We start from the raw sequence: 22,385 nt of genomic DNA, 5'->3' as shown, positions 1-22,385 counted from the left end.
TCCTTGTTCTCCAAAGGCATAAAAGTCATAAGGAAGGTATACCCTCACTCCATGCACAGGAATACACAGGGGTTATGGAAAGACCCTGGCCCTGACCCAGGAGGGCTCCATTTTGCTAAGGAATATAAGAGACCTTGGTATGTGCCATAGGGCTAAGCAATGAGGGTACCCAGGAAAGCCAGCCTGGTTTATGGCCAGACAGGCTCTGGGGCTTTCAGCTGTTTCCCTTCCTGCAAAATAACAGAGCAGTCCTGAGCGAAGCCCTCGCGCCCAACAAGCACTGGGTATGTGGGGCTGCTTTGAATGGTGCTCTGGGAAGGCCCTGAACTACTTTTTCTGCCCTGTGACCCTGAACTCTAATGGAGAAGGAAGAGGCTCAACAGAGTAAGCAGTTTGTCCAAGCTGGCCCCGTCTGTGAGTGGGAGCTGAGGGACAATGGCTATCTCCTGTGAGGATAGGTGTCTTCCCCTATGTGAGCAGAGCATCCTCTATTTGCACACAACACTGAAGATGCCTGGGAAGCACATTTCCTCCCCCTACAGCCCAACATCCTTGGACTAAAGCCATTCCTTTAGGAGAGAGCAGGGCCCCAGTACCAAGGGACAACAGGTGGGTTGGGGGAGGGGAAGGCCAGGCACAAGGTTTTTGAAAGAGCTAGGAAGGTGAGCCCACCTGGGCAGCTGTGGGGCCAGATGGCCTGTGATCTCCTATCCTGATAAGAGAGTAGGTTAGCAGGGTCCAGCTACTGTTAGAGGCCTGAAGGGGCCTCACAGAGAAGGGGTGGGTTCAATCTGGTTTGTGTGTGTGTGTGTGTGTGTGTGTGTGTGTGTGTGTACAGCAAGATGTGATAACTGCTCTGCAGGGATATGTAGATTCAGTGAGCACTTAACTCTGCTGTTCAAACACTATGACCTCTGACAGTCCCTCACTATAAACCCAAAAGAAAGGCCCAGAGAAGGAAAGAACCGTACAGAGTCACACAGCAGGACCATGGCAGAATTCAGGTCTGATGGAATACTTCTAAACCGAGAACTTTTAAAACACCATTGGATTCTTTGGGAAGGGGCATTAATCACAACCCCCCCCCCCATTCCTGTGTCCTGCCTGCTCTTTGATTTTTCTCAGTTGGGATAATTAGTCCATTGTGCTCCCAGGCTGGAAGGCAGGTGGAGATGGCGCTGTTGATAGGAAGGGCAGAGATCAGCAAAGGAGCCACTGCCCTGGCTTTATCTTGAGATCTGTTTCTCTAGCCCACAGGGGTCTTTGGTTCAAGTTTCTTTTCCCAGTGGACCCAGCCTGAAATGGGCTAGAGAGCCTGGTGCAGGGGAAATCCTGCATGTCCAGGCTTGTGCTGCACAGTGGGTGGGGCTTTGGGGCTAAGTTGCAGAGGGCTCCCCTTGCCCAGGTTCAGCAATACAGAGTCTGTTCAGGTTAGAACAAGTGTCTTTTAAAGTCATACACTATACCCATTTTTATGTTGAGGGCAGGTGGGGGTGTGTGTGTGTTAACTAGGTAAGTTACAGCTACTAAATTAAATATTCCACCAGGTGCCTTCAGGGTCCTGAAGCTAGAGTCCTGCTGGGATGACCTGGAAGGGAGTCTCACTGAACTCCGTATGGCTAGTAGGGACACAGGGAAGAATAGAGGGAGATGGCCAGGCAGAGACAGGGACAGTGGTCCTAGAAGCCTGTGAACCTAGGAGGAGGACTTCCTCTGTGTCCCATCTCTCCATTTGTGCCCTGAGGCCACAGAAGGGCTAGAAAGGGGAGCTCAACCCACAAGTGGTGGGTTGTGAACCAGGGGTGCTCAGTGGGAGGGGAAGAGGCCCCAACATGTCTCAGTCCTAAAACCCTTGGAATTTACAAGAGGGGAAACTGAGGCCCAGGGAGGGAACAGACTTACTCAGGACCATAAAGTCAACCGGAGGCAAAGCCTCCCAGCACCCACACTAGAAACCTCACCAGGCCTCGGTTAGTTAGTGGTTGCTGGCACTATTCCTGATGCATGGTGCACCCATGCCATGGTCCTGAGTGACCATTTCTTCTCTTCACATGACACTGCTGAAGAGCAAGGCGGGGGAGCTGCAGCATCCAGCCAAGCTGGGTCTGCAGTATGTCTCCTTCCAGCAAGGGGCCAATCAAGTGGCACTCTGGACTGACAGAGGGCTGGCTTTGACCTCTGTGGACACCTGGATATCGCAGGGCTCAGGCAGAGTTAATGTTTGCAAGAACGACCTGGACTAGTCTTGCTCCCTGCCTTGTTCCCTCTCTCTGCTCCAAGGTTTTATTTCCTTTGAAAGCTCCTAATCTCCAGTCACTCAGCCTCATTTTGGGATTTACAGGGCTCATTGCCGGCTGACAGAGCAGGGACTCAACCCAGACACTGTGCCTGTAGCCAAGGCTTCCTGTGCATGTCATGGCACCCCCAAATTATCCCTTGCTAATGGCTTCCCAGGTCCTGTGGGAGTGACTTTTGAAGCCTGCCTATCTCGGGTTCAACCTTTGTAATTTATCAGCCATAAAACCTTTGATCAAGTATCTGTCTGCCTGGGCCTCAGTTTCCCCACCTCTGTGCAGCTAAAGTTAGGCAATACTCATCAGGTACCTAGTCCAGTGCCAGCAAGACAGCAGACAGGGAGAGACACTAACACTAGAATCCCGGAAGCCCGCACTCTGTCCCCTGTCAGGCTCTGCCCTCGGGATGCCTCCTGGGCACTCAGGCCAGGTGCTCTCTGCTCTCCCCTACACCCCGCCATGTCTTAATGTCAATCCCACTTTGTAACCAGAATCCACCTTTCAGCACGGGAGTCCTGCCGAGCCAGTAGGAAGCCATGATATTTAAACACCTGTCTGTACCTGGAGAGGGGGGACTGTGCTTCAATGCTCAGAACAATGGCAGTGGTAAAGTGTGTGAGCCAAGGCTGGGATGGATTCCAGCGGGCCTGGGAGGCTGGGGATGGGGACAGGCGTGGCCAGAGTCCTCAGCCAGGTGGCTATGACTGACATCAGACTTCTGGCCCACAGAACTGCCAAGGTTGGCTGTAGGCAGCAACCTGTTTTCCAAGAGGCTGCCTGACAAAGTCCTCCAAACTAGGGAGATGCAAATATTATAGACAAGATCAAAAAATGTCTCCTAAAAATTAGTGTGAATATGCCCATGTGTGTGTGTGTTTGTGCATGTGTGTGTGTGTGAATGTGTGTGTGTGTGTGTGTGTGTGTGTGTGTTTGGGTTGTAGGCATATAATAGCACACTCAAACCTGTCTTGGCCATTTTTAAAGACAGGGTCTCATCCTGTAGCCCAGGATTGCCTTGAACTCATAGGGATTAAGCGTGCTCGGATCATAGGCATGTGTTATCACTGTTGTACGTTGTGTGTGCCTCCAGGTCTCTGCTGAATCAACTCTGCCCTGACACCGCAGCTCAAAGAGACTACAGGGACATGAAGGATGTTTTGAATTTCATATAATTTCCATGTCATGAAAGTTTGGTTTCCTTTCCAACCATTTTTAAAGTCTAAAAAAAAAAAAAAAGCTTAAAATGATTTTTAGCTCACAAGTGGCAGGAAAATGGGCATCGGGATCATGGCTTAGGGCCCTTGGTTCCCACTATGAAGACTGTACATAGCGTCTGGGTCCCAGAGCAGCACTGCTTGTCTGGAAGGTGTGACCACCCATGCTGGGCACTCATGTGCTTCTTTGTGCATTCCATACTGGAGGTTAGCATGCAGTGCCTCCTATGGATGGACTAACGAGGCCCAACCAGCCCTCACCCCTAAGGTGAGGTCTAAGGAGCCTTAGATCTTACTGAGTACCTGCTGGATCCAGTCTGGCTCACTCTGGGAACGATGGATGCATAGTCCTTGGTTGACATTGTAGTGGTTATGGCCGAACACCTCTGGAGGCTGCCGTGTCTCCCTTGGCACTCACGTAAAGACCACCCCACTGTCCCTTCCTCTCTCCCTCACCCCTGGTCCAGTGTCAATCAGAGTTCTGAAGAGGATGATGGTGGGTGGGGCTAAATGGGAGGAAGGTATACTTGATGGAAGAAAGGCCTGAGTCCTAGGGGACCGGGAGGGGAGTACCAGGGACAGCTGAGGCTTGTACATACCCGTGTACACGAGCTCTGCGAATTTGAGGCCCAGGCCCTGCTTGATTTTGCGTACTTCCCGATCCATGGTGAAGGCCTCTATGTCTAAATGAGCGTGGTAAAGGATGGTCCCTGCTGGGGTCTCGTAGATACCTAGCCATTTTTCCAGGCAGGGGGAAAAGGAGAAAAAAAGAGAGAAACACATGAAACCCAAACTGTCAGCAAATGACAAAAAAAAAAAAAAATAATAATGACTCGTCTGACAGGAGACAAGCCAGTCGGACCCATTCACTCCCAGCTTGCTGCAAAATGCGTCTGTCATTATGTTCATGCTGGGGCCACGACAGTCCACTCTGTGGCTTGTGGAGAAAATGTCTAGATGCCCCCCTTTGAAGAGGCCCTCAGACTCGGGGAAAATGACAGGGTTTCTGAGCGGTGCACCCCCTCTCCAATGCATGCCCACCGGCCTGCAGTTGAAAACCTGTAATTAAACCAACTACGGTGAAGCCCAGGGCCCCAAATATCCCTTCCTCCCTTCCACCAGGGAGTCAGGGGAGGGGAGACGGCTGTGCACACACACACACACACACGCATGAACATGTGAGTACACACATGGCGTGGGCAGCTCTATTCCTCCAGAGACTGCTGGGGTTGCTTGGGGCTTGAGCGCTGGCTCCACTGTGCAGATGGAGAAGCTGAGCCCCTGAAAAATGACTGACAGAGACAGACAGAATCCAAGCTCCTGGATCCCTGATGGGTGTGCCGACAGGCTTGTGAGTTAGCTGGCCACAGAGGGCAAAGCCCAGGACAGGGGAAAGGCACTTGCTCAAGTCCCTTTCGGTCATCTCATCTAGCCAGCAACACATCCTGCTTGGGCCAGAAGGTCTCCAAAGTGACAGGGTGGCCCGGGCTGAGCTGTCAACCAGAGGAAGGTCCCCTCAGTAGTACCATGCTATATCTAAGACACGGAGGCACCAAGAGGCAGGACTGTGCCTGTTCTGGTATAGCCTTGGACAAGCCTGTGTCCACTGTGCTATGGAGGAAATGGAGGGGCAGCGCCATCCCCAGAATTTGATCCAAAAGCTTCCTTTCCAATCCCGCTGCACAGTGCCGAAGAGGCAGCTTTTCAGTTGTACTGGCAACTCCCCACAATCTTGCCACAATAAATCTTTATAAAATCCAGGAAGCAGTGGTGGCACACACCTTTAATCCCAGCACTCAGGAGGCAGAGGCAAGTGGATCTCTGAGTTCAAGGCCAGCCTGGTCTGAACCGCCAGGGCCACACAGAGCAACAAACAAAAAACACAACCAACCAACCAACCAAAACTCAGAAGACTGCACAGGTTTACACCAGGCCTATGTGACGCGGCTACAGTGACATGCTAGCCAGTCTTGAAGAAGGACATATTCTACCAAGCAATGAGGAGGCGGAGGAAGGAGGAACAGGTATTTAAGACTATACCTCACAGACAACAACCAGAGCTGGCAGGCTGGGGCTCTCTTGTACAGTGTTTGCCTCACATACCTCAGGGCCTAACCCTGGGTTCCAGCCCTGCATCATATAAACTGGTGTCCATATGGTTTTGTAAAAAATTAAACTAATTTTTGATATTGTTGTACATGTGTGAGTGTGTGCACATGTATGTGAGTGTGTATTGAAAACAGACCTTCCAGAATTGACTTTTCTTCTACCTTCATGTGGGTCCTGGGAATTGAACTTATATGCACTGAACTATCTATATGGCAGGTTTTTAATTTTTAAGGTCTGGGAAACTCAGAAGAAGAAAAAAAAAACCTTTTAGGACAAAATTATCTGTATTCTCTAGGGGGTGACCAATTTCATATTCAATATATGAGGACAGAGGCCTAGTACATAGAAACTGTGACTCGGGTCCTGCTGGGGTTGACAGGAAGGTCCCTTTGTCAACCCTTGGCATCCCTCAGGAGTCATTAGGTCTGTGCCCTGGGCCAACAGTCAATGGTATGTACAGACAGGAAGATTGAGTCTAGGAAGTAGTGACTTGTTCATGCTGCTATGCCTCAAAGGGGAAACAGGACCAGCATCCTGGTCCCCAGACTTGGCTCCAGGTTGCCTCTCAAGGCCTTGCTCTGGTGAGTCGGCACTCATCAGAATCTGAGAGTGCACTCAATTGCAGGCAACATGTGCCATGCAAAAGCTACCGCGCGTCTGGGAGGCTGTGCAGTGGCTTCAGTGCCTGCCACACTAGCATGGAGAGCCTAGTTCCGATCTCCAGCACCTACAGAAAAGTTGGTTGTTGTAACCCTAAGTCAAGTGCTGGGTGGGCGATAGGAGGAGCCTTGGAGTTCACTTGCTAGCCTGTCTAGTCAAACCAGCAAGCTCCAGGTTCAATGAGAGACTCTGTCTGTCTGTCTTTCTCTCTCTCACAGACTATACATGGAAGAAAGACTCCTGATATTGACCTCTGGTCTTCGAACATGTATACTTGCAAGGAGTGTACTTGACAACATATATGAACACAAACAAACAAATAAAACATATGTGCATGCACACACACACATACACACAACACACACACACACACACACACACACACACACACACACCCTGTCCCATTTTTCTTATGAGGCTGCCACTCTAGGCAACCTCCTCCACCTTCCAGAATCTACCTGCAGACTCCCACCACACCCCTTAATGTCCTCAAGTTTGTGCACAAGACCCTCCCCACACCCCCACCTCATCGCTCCCATAGCAAAGTCCAGATGGAGGCAGTGACAGGCAGGATGACCAAGAAGAGCTGAGGCTGACAGCCTGAAGGCAGGGACCCGGGACCTCAGCAGGAGGAACAGGTCCTGGTGGCACATGGCTGTGATTCCAGCAGTGGGGAGGTTGAGGCAGGTGGCAGAGGGTTAGAGAACACGACAGTGTCTCAAAACCACAACTAGTGAACCATAACAACGGAGGGAAACACAGAGGTAGGCACCTGCCTAGCACACACCCTGGGCTCAGGTCTCAGTACTGCCCCCCACACACCAACAATTCCAGGAACTTTATGAACTGGGTGGATGTCCTGTTCTACATCTGTAATCCCAGGACTCAGGAGGCTTGGAGGTTGAGGCTGGAGGATCAGGAGTTCAAGGCCAGCCTGCCTTACCTGAGATTCTACCTCAAAAAACTCAAACCAAACCAAACATAAAACCCAACAACACTCAGGAGGCAAAGGCAGGTGGATCTCTGAATTCTAGGCCAGCCTGGTCTACAGCTCGAGTTCCCACAGGCTGTTTAGAAAGACAGACAGATGCAGGAAAGAATCTGCCTCCAAAATGGCAGGGATGAAAACAAGGTTCAAGGCAGGATCTCAGTCGCCCTAGGAACAAACACCAACAGCATCACAAAGAGATTGATTTCCCGTGACCTGTTAGTTACCCCTGACAGCCCAGCCACTCACACTGACTGAGGCAGGGAGTTTGTGACAACCCACTTTTGTGCAGTTTGGAGAAACCTGTCCTTATACTGGGATAGTGGCGGGGACAGCGTCCCACTTCGACTCCTAGAGACTCAGGTTCCCTCTCTGCATTTCTCTCCTTCCAAGCCAGCTGGGGACACAACCAAGCTGTCTGTACAGAGCCGGAATCAGAACCAGAACTCTTAACAACTTGGTGCTGCATCTGACTGAACTGAATGGCCTCGGTCCCTCTCAGTGTCCTCCCAGAGCCCCCGACAGGGGAAAACAGGAAGTTGCTAAGTAACTATGGCTCTTACATGCTAAGCATCTGGATTCCAGCCTGGCCTGGCACCTGAGAAACACGGAGAAAAACGACAGCATCACCCCCAGCAGTCCAGGGAGAGAACACAGGTAGTATTCAGGGTTCCAGAAAGATCCATTAGTTGCCCAAGGCCTGCCAGCTCCTGCCCACTGCAGCAGCGAAGAGTGGGCGAAGTGCGGGCAGAAGCCATCTCTGCTCTCTGCACCAGCCCAAGGTTATCAGGAAGGTCACAGGCTTACAGCAAAGTCCCAGCCAAGAGACAGGAGCACAGTTAATATTCCTGGTCCCATCTCGGGCAGTGTTAAAGTTAATTGGACTGATCAGAAAGGGCTTGTTTTAGCCCTCTTCCCCCCCCCCCCGCCCCGTGTGTGTGTGTGTGTGTGTGTGTGTGTGTGTGTGTGTGTGTGTGTGTGTGTTTTAAAGCTCTCCCTTCTCTTGGCAAGGTAGGGGTAGAGATGATTTCTCTGTAGTTCTGAAAAAAAAAATCGGTGACAGAAACCCAATTCTAAAAGACTGGATTTGGGGCTTTTGACAGTTGGTATACAAACCACCGAGCAAAGACGGGGAAATGACAGCTGAGCCCGTGCTGCTATGGAATAGACAACAGACATCTTCAGAGTGACATGCACCGAGGCTCCAAGTGTCTATTTTCATCTCCCCGTGTTTACGGGGAAGACAGAGGTGTCAGCAGCCCTCTGTGGAGCAGCTTCAATCATACCCTAATTACCACTAGGAAGGGGGGGTGGCTGGGGAGGCCGAGGAGCTGGGGTGGTGGGAGGGGGGGAGTGGACCAAGAGGAAGAGGTGGGGACTACACAGCTGCAGCAGCTCAAATTCTTCTCATCCTTTGCCAATATTGCCGGCTGGGCTGAGAAATGTGGCAAAACTGAGTAGACTCTACCAAACCCACAAGGAGTCAGGCTAAAGGTTAGGATATGTGGACCTGAGTCTCGGGCATTCAGGGGAAGGGGTTTGGGAAGGTGGATCAGATGGAGGGACGGTAGAGGATGGATGGACTCCCCAGGGCTCCTTTCTTAGGTACTAGGACCAAGGATGGAGGTGGTTGCCATGGTGATGAGAGGCAAGAAAGGGTGGGAGTCTAAGCTATTCTCTAGGCTCTGGTGCCCAGGTGGCCCATCCTGTGGATCAGGCTGGGTGTGTGAGACAAGCCATCCCTGACCAGCCACCCCAGTCTTCTGCTTCACCAGTCTCCCCTTGCTGTCCATCTGTAAGGCTCTATGTGAGCATGGCTCCTAGGAGGGCTGGACAGGCGTGCAGGGAGAGTAGATAAAGGGCAAGCCTACTGAAAATGAAGTTCAGGGGGCAAGTGGGAGAGAGAATAGGAGGATGAAAGACAGAAGGGAAGATAAGAAAGCTGACTGGGGCTGGGGTGTGGATTTGGGGGGCTAGCAGTGACGGAAGGAAAGCGCAGAAAGGGGAGAGAAGAGTAGGTGAGCAGCCATAAAGGAAGGTCAGAGAAGAATGAGGTAAAGGACACACGGAGGCTCCTTCCCAGGCTCCCCCCTCCTCCTCTTCCCCTTCCTCCTCTTCCCCTTCCTTCTCCTCCTCTTCTTCCTCCTCTTCCTCCTCCTCTTCCTCCTTCTCCTCCTCCCCTTCTTCCTCCTCCTCTCCCTCCTCCTCTTCATCCTTCTCCTCTTCTTCCTCCTCCTCTTCCTCCTTCTCCTCCTCCTCCTCTCCCTTCTCCTCTTCTTCCTCCTCCTCCTCCTCTTCCTCCTTCTCCTCCTCCTTCCCTTCCTCCTCCTCTCCCTCCTCCTTCTCCTCCTCCTCCTTCTCCCCACTGACTTCATTCATTTCACTTAATTAGTCCCCCTCTGGAGTTAAGAAGATGATGTGATATTGAGCCACAATGCAACCAAGCCAGTCCACCTGAGGTTCCCCACAAATGCCTGCCATGCCTGACAGACCACCCAGACCCAGGGTGCGGATGCTGCTTCACTCCCTGTGCTCCTGCCCCTCCCACCAAGAAGAAAAAAGTAAGCTGTTAGTGAATGTCAATTACCAGCTTTGTAAAATCAATACAAATGATGTTTCCCCCACATACACCAAGGTCTGGAGAACTCCAGTTCTGCCTCAACATAACCAACGATTAACAACACTTGTCACCGTTCACCTAATAAACTCCTCAAGCCTTCTTACACATGCTTGGAGTGTAGAAAGACAGGGTACCCTCAAGTTACCAAGCATGGAAACAGGCTAATGTAAACTCCTGGAGAGGTCTCCTAGGCTGCTGGAGATTAGTGTTTCAGAGACAGAAAGCAATTCGTCTAAAGCTACACAGCAATTTCCCTCCCCAGGACTGTAAACTCTTGTGCTTTTAGGGACTGCTGCCCACAGTTACATACACAATATCTAGGTAGAGTGACAAGGAGGCACACTCGGTTTCACGCTCTGGGTCTTCTAGGGACCTCGGTCAGGAGGGTAATCTACCTCCAACACACAGCACCTCAACCCATTTGCAGGTGAGGAAGGAAAAGCTCAGGAGGGCTGATTCTCAGTGGATCAGGATCAGGACTCAAGCTGAGTGCCAAAGCCCTGGCCTTTGACACCAGGTCTGCAGAGACCCACCAGCAGGCTAGCTGGGTACCCTCAAGCCCCCTCCATCCTCTCTCCATCATACATTCAGCCTCCTGGGAACTGTCCACTGCTGCCTTCGCCAGGCTGTCTTCCCCTCTCAGCTGTTATCACCTGGTACCTCCTTCACCCAGCGGGACATTTCAGGGTCCATTCTGGCTGGCCCTTACCTTCCCAGTAAAGGAAATGAGTAACTGCCCAGTCAGACTGGCAGTGCCCACCACCTGTGCCACACTGCCTCTGGGCTCAGTGGGATAGTGGTACAGCCAATTAGTGATTCCCACCACAGGTATGGGTTTAGGAAGGATACTGGTGTCTGACATCCCCAAGCAGCACTGGGGCCCAGAGGGCCTAAGGCTGTCTTTGTGCTCACCCACAATTCCCCTGGGACTGAAACACTCCCCCAAAACCTGTGCATACATCATGCTTGTCCACCACCACAGTGCAGCCTCTTCCGGCTTCTGCCCACAGCCACTAAGCCATCCCTTTGCTCCTTCAGGGTCTTAGTTTCCCCATCTGTAAAATGAGGTGCTACTTTCTCCCAAGGCCCCTAGAGCTGCCTTGGAGGAATTCCTTTGTGCGGCTCCCAAGGGCAGGTGGAGACAAAGGGACATTTAATCAGATGTTAAATAGGTAAGAGACAAAGGTAGGCTGGGAATGAAAGGAGACACTCATTAGCATATTGTTCTTCACAAGGCCTTCTCAAGAGAGCTGCAGTTGTGCGGATTCTCACGGATGATCAATGTGGGGAGAGGAAAACCCTGGGGATAGGCGACTTCTGCTCCACCCCCCCCAAGCCTCAGAGGCAAGACCGGGGATGCAGTAGGGGAAACTGAGGCTCACAGCTTGCCAGTTCAAGACGGCAGGGCCAGGGTATGGGATCTGCATCTTTTCTCACAGCTGAGAGCTGGCCTTGCCTCTTGGGACATAGGATCTCAATTTAAAAATCTCCCCAAGGACCAAGACTGGGACTGAACCTTGGCCTGCTTTTATTTGGCTGTTATTGTCCCCAATCAACCATGAAGCCAAGTGATTTGAAGCCTCGACCAGTGTCACAGGTGTTTAAATATTCAGGTGCCTCAGTTCAGACCCTAACTGCCAAAATTGTAGGTGCCCTACAACACTGCATCAGCGATCATGCTCACTCGCACACACGTAAGCACGCACACACACACACACACACACACACACACACACTCACATACACACACAATGACTGACAGGGACCTGGGGTGGAGATGCTCAGTGGATAGGGAAAGTGAAGAGGAAGAGGGTGTGGACAGCAAATGACCCAGGATTAACTGGGACTTGTGAAAAGAAGAGGCAGGTACCTGCCTGGGGAACCAATTCTGCATAGCCCTGGGACCAGCTCTCCATCTTCAAGCCACCTGGGATAAGATGGCCTCGAGGTCCCATGGGTGGCAGCCTAGACCAATCAAGCGGCAGGTATGCCACAGAAAGGTAGGGCCTATTTGTCTCTAGCCAAAAGGCTTTGGGGACATGCCTGAATTGGCCTGGCCTTCTTAGGGTTCTTGTGTGCAGCTCACAGCGCCCTCCCTGGCAAGAGTCCCACTCTACCGCATGCCTAGTACTAGAGGAGTGCCTTAATGACCACGAAATTGGCCCTGCATGGTCCGCCTCTTAACCTGACTGGCCCGCCCCATAACACAAGGCAGCCTGACCTCCAGGCTGGCCTCTCTCACAGACCCCTCCCAACACTAAAGACAGCTCCTCTTGCAGCACCCTGAGAAGTCAGGGCAAAGGCCACAGTTCACATTTCACCCCCAGTCCTTACTTTCATCTGAGTGTAAGAGAGAGCAAAGGGAAGCCAAGGTGGCCTGGGGTGAAAGGTGGGTTACAGGAGCTCCGGAGGTGCCAAAGCTGGCCCGGGTGTCCAACACACTTACCCCGGGACTTCATTCCAATGAAGCGGTTCTCCACGATGTCAATGCGACCCACTCCATGCTTGCCTCTGAAAAGGAAGGGGTCACTTGGACTCGGGTGCTGCCACAAGGCTGGAGGACCGAGGCCACCCACTTTCTTTGGTTTGGCTGAAGGTCTACCTCTGGGCATACTGACTCTGTACTGGGGTCTACGACTCAGAACACCTGAGCCAGGAAAACAGGCCCAAGTGGACAGGTGGGTAACCTAAGGCCCTGAAAGAAAACGATCTTTTGGGTCACTTTGTATGCTCTGCCTGCTACATTTATACTGGGACTTGCTTGGCCCTAGCCCTCACTGAGGGCTTACGGTTCTTTGTCCTGATGCCTGCTGCCCCAGCCGGACCAACCATAGGAGGTGGTGGTAGACTTGGAACTTTTGTCTTCATGGTTTGCAGATTTAAACCAATACCAATGCCAAACCAATACCCTCAGCCCAGAGCACTCTGTGTCTACAGGGCCAGACCTCCAGGTCATGAACTTCAGCTGTGACCATTTGTCATACAGGTCCAGGCCTATGCTTGCTTGAGGTGGGAGCCCCGGGGGGTGGGGGGCAGTCTGTGGACACTCACGCAACTTCGTTCAGGTACATGAAGAGGTTCAAGGACGTGCTGTGGGTAGTGCCATCTTTGACGTTGGTCACCTTCACAGGGACCCCTGGGACAGAAAGAGAACACAGTGGGCCTCCAGGCTGGGGCTCAGCAGAGCAGCCTGTGCCCACCCCCAACCCTCTCCCTCCACCCACATCGCCTTAAATGGATGTGACAGACATGCCGTCCGAATGACTCCTTCAAAGCCCTGTGCTGGGGGGGGGGGCGGGAGGAGAAGGGGAGAGAAAGCCCCCCAGAATGAAAGAGGAAAATGCAATAAAAACACTCACCCCCTCCCTCCCATTCTCTCTGCCCCTTTAGCATTTAGGGGCTGTGAAATTGGAACCAGGCCCTGAACTAATTGAATTTCACGCTTCGCCATTGTCTTACCAGTGAGCACCTTCTGTCCCCACCAGCTACCCAGGGGCCGCCTGGCCGAGGTGCAGCCAGACCCTATGAGTACGCACAGGCGTGTGTGCAAGTGTTTGCACGTGCTTGCACACACACACACACACACACACACACACACATATCTAAGCAGCTCTCTACCATGCTCACCAGGTGGATTTGGACCTCTCGGCCCCAACCTTGTATCCCAGACTTTCAGAAAGCCACCTGATGGACAAGCTGGGGGTGCTGCCCACTCCGGCAGACATACTTGATTTCTGGGATATGTTGTCTGGGGTGGCAGGAGGGAGACAGGCGAGGCTCAGCCAGGGAAGGGCCGTGCGGGGGGGGGGGGGGGGGGAGGCTGGGGAGGGGGCAGTGGGTGGGTTTGGGGTTGACTTTGAATAGCAAGGGGCACTTTCTCGAGCGGTGTGAAATGGGTAATAAATGTATTAGGGGGCTAACAAGAGAGCCGTAACAGTGACAAAGAAAAGCTGTTCAAAGTTGGCGGCTAATCCCCCACCCATCTGCCTGGCTCATTACCATGTAGCCAGCCATCGGGTGCCAATCAGGGCTCAATAGCGGCTTTGGAGTCTTTATTAGCCAGGCGCCCGTTTGGAGGGGCTCCGTTCAGGGTGCTGACAGCCTCACCATTCTTAACCCCCATTTCCAGGGGTTTTATAACTTGGTTGTAAATTGCTATTAAATGTAAGTCTGCCCAATAATGAACCTTAAGCCCCCTCACTACCCCCTACCCCTCGCCTCTCTCTTTCTCTCTTTCCCTGGCCCTATTATCACCCTACGCCGGGGCCTTGGATGGGGCCTGCCTGGGAGGAGAGGTTGACATTGTTGGTGCTGCCGCCGGAGAAAGCCTCTTAGCTTTTAAAATAGTTAATAATTAGATTAAAACTTCAAATAAATTAACTAGAGAGTGAATGAGGAGTAGGCTAGGGAGGGTGCCTCCCTCCCTCTTTTCAGATAGCCAGCTCTTCTTCAACTCTGCCTGGGGCTACCCTGTGTCTCTAGGACGGGCTGTTAGAGGCCTGTGCCCAGGACCCTCTGCCACCTCTTGCTTACCCCCCACCCTCTGCCCTCCCAGCTCCCAGGGGTTTGAGGGCCTCGTGGGAGAAGCCTGCGGTGTGGCCTGGCCCATCCTACCATCTGCTCAGAGCAAAGCTCAAGGGAGGCGCCTTGCTCCCAACAGAGGGTTTGAGAGGGGACCCAAGACTTCTACTGTGTCTAGGGTCCTACCAAGATCTCCTTGGTTCCTGGGTAATGTGACATGTAAACTGACCCAGCTAAAGAGACACAAAGTCGGCACTAGCAGGTGGGACAGTTCCTTGGGAGAGAGAGGCCGTGGGTAGAAAGTATTGGTACCACACCCTCGCTGTAGCCACAAGTTTTGCTGGGTACCTGCAAACAGCCTTGTCAGAGCCTGTTTTACAGGCATGCACAACTCAGCCCCAGAAAGGTGAAGTTCCACAAGATCCTAGTAGTCAGGGGATGTCTAGGGCTGAACTCTAGCCTCCTCCCCCCCATCACCCTGTCTTCCAGTCCTGAGGTGCACTGGAGAGGGTCTGAGAGCATCAGAGCTCCTCTTGCTTGTGCTCTGACCTCGTGGCCACTTTGTGGATGGCTGGCTTCCCTGCCTGCGTCTGTGCTGCCTCATGTCTGCTCTCTCTCCTGACAAGTACCATCTCTCCCTCCAGAGGCCTGCTTGGGAGTATCTTCTCCTTGTGCCCCCCCCCCAGTGGGGTTCTAGTCCAATCACCAGGTATGACAATGCTCAATTTATCCCTTTAGGACAAGAGAGAGAGGAACCAGAGGGGCAGCAACTTTGAGTCCAGGTTACTGGAGACACCAGACAAGTTAGGGTGAGCTAAGCTTTATGAGTGGGGTCTTCAGAGTCTCAGCTTTGTGGCTGATTTGCCACTACTAAGCACTTTCTAGTGGCAGCATCTAGCTGGAGCCCCCCAACACACACACACACCGCCACAGACCTTCTTGCACACTAGGAAAAAAAAATGTTCCCTCCACGCCCAACCCCAGTCTATAAATGGAAAAACTGAGACTCAAAAAAGTAGAGGATGATTTTGCAAAGTCAGCAACTTTGGGGCAGAAAGGTTCTCCACCAAGATCCAGTGTTAGTGTATAGCATTGAGACCTCCCACAAGGGAGGCTCATACCGTAGGGGAAACTTTCAAAACCCCTGACTACACTCTCGCTTCCAAGAATGTGAAGAGTTAGCGGGTCTGGCCCCAGGAAGGTAGAGGAACGGAACTGGGACACTTCAAGTCTACTTTTCGTTCTTGATGGGTAGGCACATACCTTTTTTGAATTCTATCTCAAGGACATCTGGGCTGTTGGGTGCTTTGGCAGGGTCCTGAGTTTTTGTGTAGAGACCTGGAGGTGCTTGGTTCTAAAACAGAAAGAAATAGGACTTGGGACATCAAGATTGACACCAAGCAATAGACATGCTTCCTACCTCCTGCAGGTCCCTGACTCTCCTTGCTCCGGTCTGGGACCACTGGCCACTGGCACTTCCCCATCAGCCCGAGGTTCCAGTGGACTCCCAGCTCCCAGGCACCTCAGCCTGCCAAGGGGCCTGAGAAACAAAGGGCTCAAGAAATCAGACAATTTTTCCCCTCAACTTGATCTCATCTTTTTCTTTGCCGCCCCCACAGCTGGAGGCAGAATAGCAGGAGAGAAACAAGTCAGGCAGGAAAGAGTGACTTCCACGGGACTGCAGCACAGGCTTCCCAGGAGCTGCACGCACGCACACTCGAGTCGGTGCCTGGAATTGGGGTTTATTCTGCACTGACCGCAAAGCTAATGACTGAGCGTGACCCCAGCAGGTGCTCTAGCGGGCTGAGCCGTCCCTGGGGTCCCCGAGGTTAATACTCACGGGGAGAAAAGAGAAGAACAAAGCAAAAACCATTTGAAAACACATCAACCTTTATGTATATTTTTCCTTGGGTGCGTTAGAAAATGGGCCTGCCTCTCTTCCTTAGGCAGAGGCGGAGGGGCTGCTCGATGCTCAGGACTTTCTCAAAATTCCCTCGCCTCTAGAGGCTCCAGCTCCCCCTGAACCCAAGCCTGGAGCCTGGATACTTGCCACCATTAGGACTTGAGTATCTGGGCCTGACCGCTCAAGTTTGTCCCAGGGGCATCCCATACCCAGCTGTTCTGTCCACCTGCTGACAGCTGGGGACCACAGCCTTTTCGTCACAACCTCATTCATACCCCACTGCTCATTTTGGAGATCCAAGCAGCCTTGCCTGCTAGGAACAAATGCTGCTGTCCCATCAGCAGGGGCAGAAATGGAGGCTTCGGGGTGGCACTGTTGACTGCTGAGTTTTGCATGAGCTGCCACAAACACTCCTGGCCACCCAGCACGTGGGAGGGATCAAGGCCTCAACGACTGTGGTGAATTTCGTTCTGTGTTGTCTCATACACAGGGTCCTATGGAACCCTGGCTGGCCTTTAACTTCTGGTCTTCCTGTCCCCTACCTCCCACCTGCTAGGATCACCACCGCACACAACTGTTGTTAGGATACTGGAAACTATTCCTAAGCCAGATGCCAGGCTGTGCTGCTTTCAAAAAGTGACTGTACTTTTCTGAGCCTTGGTTTCTGCCTAGGGAAAGGATATGTGCCCTTGACTGTCTTAAAGTTGAAATGTTAAGCAAGGCCCTGTGTGAATGGCCACTCGTGAAGGTGGAGTCAGTCTGGTGAGAGACATTGTGTTTTCCTCTAGAAGGGGACACAGGAAGGTACCCCAGCCCACTTAAGTATTGTGGACCCTTGTCCCATCAGCTTAGCACTATGACCTTATTTCCCTGGGCCCTCCTGGATTTAACACCAAAAGTATCACATTTCAAGAATCTCTGGTGCCACCCATAGTAGTAAGGTTTACTGTTCCCACTTGACCACTGAACTCCAACAGATGCTGGGCTGGTAGCCCCACCCTCCTAAAGTGTTATCTGTGTGGCAGACACACAGAGTGGCCTTAAAGACAGACCCAGGGAGGTGTGAAGGGTACTTAAGAAACACCCCCAGCAGGAGACCTCCAGGAACCAGAGCGGAAAGTAGCGCCCAGAGAAGTGGTTGGTCCACATCACACCTTCATCCTCTTTCCAGCATCTCATGCTGCTTCCCAGCTGCTATGGCAACCTGGGCTGAGAAATAGTTAGATGCCTATGGCTGAGTGTCAAACCATTCATCATGGAGCAGACTTTAGAGAAATGCCAATTCCCAGACCCTCTCCGGGCAGTGTAGAGGCTGCCATTCCTCGGATATAAGGAATGAAGCTGGGCCTAAGGGTCACCAGTACAACCCTCAGTCACTTCCCTACTGACCCAGAACTTTCCATGCTGGCTTAAGTTAAACCTTCTAAACCTTCTCTCTTCCCACTGTGCCCAACTATACTGACTGTAGCCACTTGAGTTTTAAACCTGTCCTTTCTCAAGCCACACACGCATCAAGCAGTAGAGGATGGGTGTCTTGAGAAGAGAACGAGAGGCAGGAGAGGTCCTCAGGACAGGACAAATCCACATACTCTGCCACAGTAGTCCGGGCTGGGATGGGCAGCTGACAGCCTGGATCCCATCAAATAACTAACTAGAAATAAGCAGATGTTAGCATTGCATTCTGAGCTTGCCTGGTGCTTGCCTTCTTTTAATTCTTCCTCCTAAAAGCTCAGTTCAAATGACAAATAGTATCTGGTGCCATTTATCCACCCCAGCAGGAGGGCTCACTTCCAATGTCATCTGGGTAGTATGGGGGGGGACAGAGAGTGAGAGAGAGAGAGAGAGAGAGAGAGAGAGAGAGAGAGAGAGAGAGAGAGAGAGAGAGAAGAGGAGAGGAGAGGAGAGGAGAGGAATGGAGAGGAAAGGAGAGGAGAGGAGAGGAGAGGAGAGGAATGGAGAGGAATGGAGAGGAGAGGAGAGGAATGGAGAGGAATGGAGAGGAGAGGAGAGGAATGGAGAGGAATGGAGAGTAGAGGAGAGGAATGGAGAGGAGAGGAGAGGAGAGGAGAGGAATGGAGAGGAGAGGAGAGGAGAGGAATGGAGAGGAGAGGAGAGGAGAGGAGAAAGGTGGGAGTTGGGGTTGGGCAGCAAAAGAAAGCATGAAACAGGGTCCTCAAAGGAGGGATTGCGGCAAATGGCCCATGAACTAACCCATGATGTAGGGGCATGATGAATGTGGGATGGCTTATTCACCCATCAGATATGGTGGCCGGCGGCTGAATGAACTCTTTCACTGTGGGCCGTATGAAGTTAAAGCAAGTAAATTTCTATCTTTCTTCGTATTAGCTGCCTCATTGCCTTTCAATCAGCCCCGGCGGAGGCAGAAAATGGCTCAGCCATCTGCCTCAAACCCTCCCTTCCGCAGACCTCGGGTCTTTTTTGGGGGGGAGGGAGGAAGGGCCCCTCAAAGCTCCCTGTGCTCCTCCCCAGGGGTGGGGGAGGGCTGGGGGGGCGATGCATGGAGCAGGGGCATCTGGGTGCTCTAGGATGGGGAAAAGCCTCCATGGCCAAGCCAACATAGAGGGCAATGTTGTCAGCCTCCTGGCCAACGTAGAGGGAGCGGCTGGAACTCTGGGTGTCTCTCCGCAGCAGCATCTAAACGGCTTGCTACCCAGCCCAGCCTGTTCCTAAACTTGATGAGGGTTGGAGAGTGGATGGCAGTAAGAAGCAGAGTTTGGGGCTCTGATATAGGGAGCTTATTTCTGGGACCTGAGCCCTGCTGGTGACAGCACCCTTGGTGCAGACATGTTAGCCCCAGGACCCAGATCTGTCCAAAATGATGTGGTAATCACACCACGTCTCAGGCACCAAACTGCTCAAGTAACTTCGGGTCTGCTTCCCCAGTTCTGAGGTCCCCAATCTGGGCGAGTTGCTTCTCTAGTGAGGATAAAGCCACAGGCTCCCCAGAGAAGGTTGAGGACTCCCCCCACCCCCACCATTACCTGGCCAACAGGAGCCTGGCCTGAAAATACCTAGTATTGCTCAGTAGTTCAGTTCTGGGCCCCCCTCGGTGTGACTGACTGGCTAATGAGGAGTAGTTGGTCTGAGTGTCATGGGGTCAGCAGAGCATGAACTGGAAAAACCTGTGGCCAGCAGGCAGCAGCCCCATGGGCCCATCAGTCCCCAGGGAAGTGGTGGGGGCAAGGACACCAGCTCTCCCTGGTGACAAGAATTGGTTCAGAGATGCTATTGCCTCTGCACTGATACCCAGTCCAGCCTGTTCCTACTGCTGGGTGGTTGAGCAGAGCTCTGAGCAGACCTGGACACTTCATCTTAACTGTGGCCTGAAGAGAGAGCAAGCTCCTCATCCCCCTGCCTCAGACCTTGTCCCATGCCATGCTAAGCACTTTCTCTTTCTTCCTTTGTGCAAAATCAGATAGGATAGATGCCTGTGGGAAGGTATGCTGGGGGGTTGTGGGGTGGAGGAAGCAGGGCACTGAGAGAGACCCCCAGCTTCAGCTCTTACTCAGCAGCTGCACCAGGGATGAGTCATTGCACTACCTCAGTTTCCCCACCCATAAAATGTGACTGTTGCCAGTCAGAATCCAAGAAAATCAAAGCAGGAAAATGCTAGAGCCACGTCTAGGGTCAGACTGCCATCAGTGACTAGTGGGCAGGTCTGGTGCTGCCAGGGTAAGGAATGCAGGAGTGGAGTCAGGAGGGTGGACCTAGGCAAGAGGGTACCCTGGGACCTTGGTATGTTGGCTTCTGAACTAAACTGCCTGCCGATTCTTCTCCAGCTGCTCTTCTGATGCCCTAGGCCCAGATGCCCAAATTCTCCAATGTCTTCCAAGCAGACTAACTCACTCCAAAGCAGCCAGCCGCCCAGGGTATGGGGATGGGCCAGAAAAACCGCAGACATCCCCTTGGGGACAAAGAAGATTTTTCTCCTCCCTTTGTCCTGCCTCCCCCCACTTCCCACAGTGTGTAGACAACAAAGCCCCTGGGGAGAGAAATCTCAAAGTTTGAAATGGGTCTGTGGGCCCATCCCAGCCAACCCAGGAGGCTGCCGACTGGCACCATGGGTCACTGTGTTCTAGCTTCACCCCAATCCAGGCAGTGTGGCCCGGCGCCTGCCCATAGCTGGTGGGCATAAGCTGAGCCCTCCCACAAGTGCCTCATCTGCTTAATCACTTCTTTATTGTCTTTCAATCACACTTTCTCTCTGCCTCCCTGAAATGGTTCCTTCCACTATTCATCTCTATAGCAATTAGGAAAAGAACACCGGGGAAGTGGGGGGCGCAAGGGGGGCAGGGACAGCTCAGCACAGCACGGAGGGGGCAGGCAGAGTAGCCCGTGGGGAGAGTTTGAGAGGGTAGAATGCAGTTACTCCAGACCCTTGTGATATTTCAAATTAGGCCTCCCTCAGATAGCGGGAGCACAGGGGACTTCCACAGGCAGACGGCTTCCAGGCAAAGTGGCTTACCTTGGGGTTTTCCAGGATTCCAGCCTCGTAGCTGTAGGGGAGATGTGAAGTGAACACATAGAATAATATCATGTACACCTCCACCAGCCTGTGGATTGCCCACAATCCAGTCTGCCTTTTCCCTCTGCCAAAGCACCTGCTGCCAACCCTACTGAGAACATTCTGAGCCACCCCAGGTAGTTGTGGGAACTGCAGGTCGCAAGAAAGAGCTGGGTTCCTCTTACCCACCCCCCTCGGCCCCCGCTCAGTCTTGTGGGTGCAGCCCTGGGCCTCCACACATGGGGACCTCTGCCTCCAACACTCATCCACAGGCAGGTTCTTTTTTTTTTTATCCTTGAGGGTTTTTTTCCTCTCTGAGAAATTGTTCCCAATACCCCAGGAAACAGGCCTTCCAGGTCACTGTGTAGGGCTCGCCTGCACACAGGCGTGCAAATGGCAAACTTAGCTCAGGGACAGAGGTGCTGTGCTTTCTCACTCTGTCCGATGTATTTTTACGTTCGCCTGTGTGTATGTCTGGGTACCACTTGTGTGCAATGCCCATGGAAGCCAGAAGAGGGAACTGGATTCCCTGCAGGTACCGATGGCTGTGAGCCACCACATGGGTTGCTGGGAAGCAAACCCAGGTCCTCTACAAGAGCACTTAACCACTGGATTGTCTCCACAGTGCCAGGAGGGGGTGGGCTTACCTGATGTGCATAAGGTTCTCATCCATACTCCAGGGGCTCTTGGGGGTGACAGGGATGGGGATTCCATGTTGCTACAGGTGAAGGCAAAATGGACAGGTGAGGTGCCTGGAAGGGCACATGAAGGTCACTCATGCTCTACTGCCTGGGATCTCTCAAGGTGCCAGTTAGATGCCCCCAACTCTGGTCTCCACTCTCTCTCTCTCTCCTCGGGCTACCTCCGAGGGAGGGAGGGTCTAAACTGCTAGAGGTGCCCTCATCCATCACAAGACAGCAGAATGCAGGCTGACCCTGAAGTTTCTCCCAGAAGATTTCACGAGCCTATACTCCCAGGATGCCTAGAAGCCCTTAGGGTCAGATGCTGGCTAATCACGTCTTGGTACCTGCTACTGATGTCCACCATTTCCTAAGAGCTGGGGTTATAACAGCCTAAATATCTACTGTGCAGCCACAGGCAGACCGTAGAGGCTTCTTTAGTGAGTCTAGTGCTTCATGTGGGTCAGAGGGAAGGAGGAATACTTATAGAAACTTCCACTGAAGGCTCATCTCCTGGAGCTGCTGTCTGAGACGTTCAATCAACACAGCAGACCCTAAAGGTAGACCCAGGAGCCCTCTCCTTTAGTTGTGGCTTGAGGCTATGTGACTTCCAAATGGTCTTCATCGTTGGTGAAGGAGACCTGATCTGCCCAGACACCAGGCCAGGTAGTGGCCGGCCACCCTTGAAGGTCTATCTTGCTCAGTTTCCAGGGGGAGGAGGAGATGGCTGCCCTTGTCACCCCTGAGCACAGACACCTCACTGTAACTCTGCGGGAACTCTGACCCTTAGCTCAGGAAGCAGGCCCCGTTCAGTGGCCATACAGCGTGTCTCAGGCCCTTCGGCCCTGTGGTTGTAGTGGGAACCTCAGCT

The 22,385-nt window shown here is 52.6% G+C and overlaps 1 protein-coding gene across 1 annotated transcript in view; it reads right to left on the bottom strand.

Moving 5' to 3' along the window:
• ASS1 (argininosuccinate synthase 1) overlaps positions 1 to 22,385 on the bottom strand; it is a 47,445-nt gene that overhangs the window by 6,130 nt on the left and 18,930 nt on the right. The window contains exons 8-13 of the mRNA XM_080928088.1: positions 21,482 to 21,552; positions 20,796 to 20,826; positions 15,670 to 15,760; positions 12,937 to 13,021; positions 12,332 to 12,396; positions 4,108 to 4,239 (exon numbers count right to left, since the gene is read on the bottom strand). Of these exons, the coding sequence (XP_080784214.1) occupies positions 4,108 to 4,239; positions 12,332 to 12,396; positions 12,937 to 13,021; positions 15,670 to 15,760; positions 20,796 to 20,826; positions 21,482 to 21,552 (475 nt within the window). The remainder of the gene's footprint in view (positions 1 to 4,107; positions 4,240 to 12,331; positions 12,397 to 12,936; positions 13,022 to 15,669; positions 15,761 to 20,795; positions 20,827 to 21,481; positions 21,553 to 22,385) is intronic.

The sequence above is a fragment of the Micromys minutus genome, assembly GCF_963924665.1.
Source record: "Micromys minutus genome assembly, chromosome: 13".
Lineage (NCBI taxonomy): Eukaryota > Metazoa > Chordata > Mammalia > Rodentia > Muridae > Micromys > Micromys minutus.
This window is presented reverse-complemented; position numbering and strand designations above follow the sequence as displayed.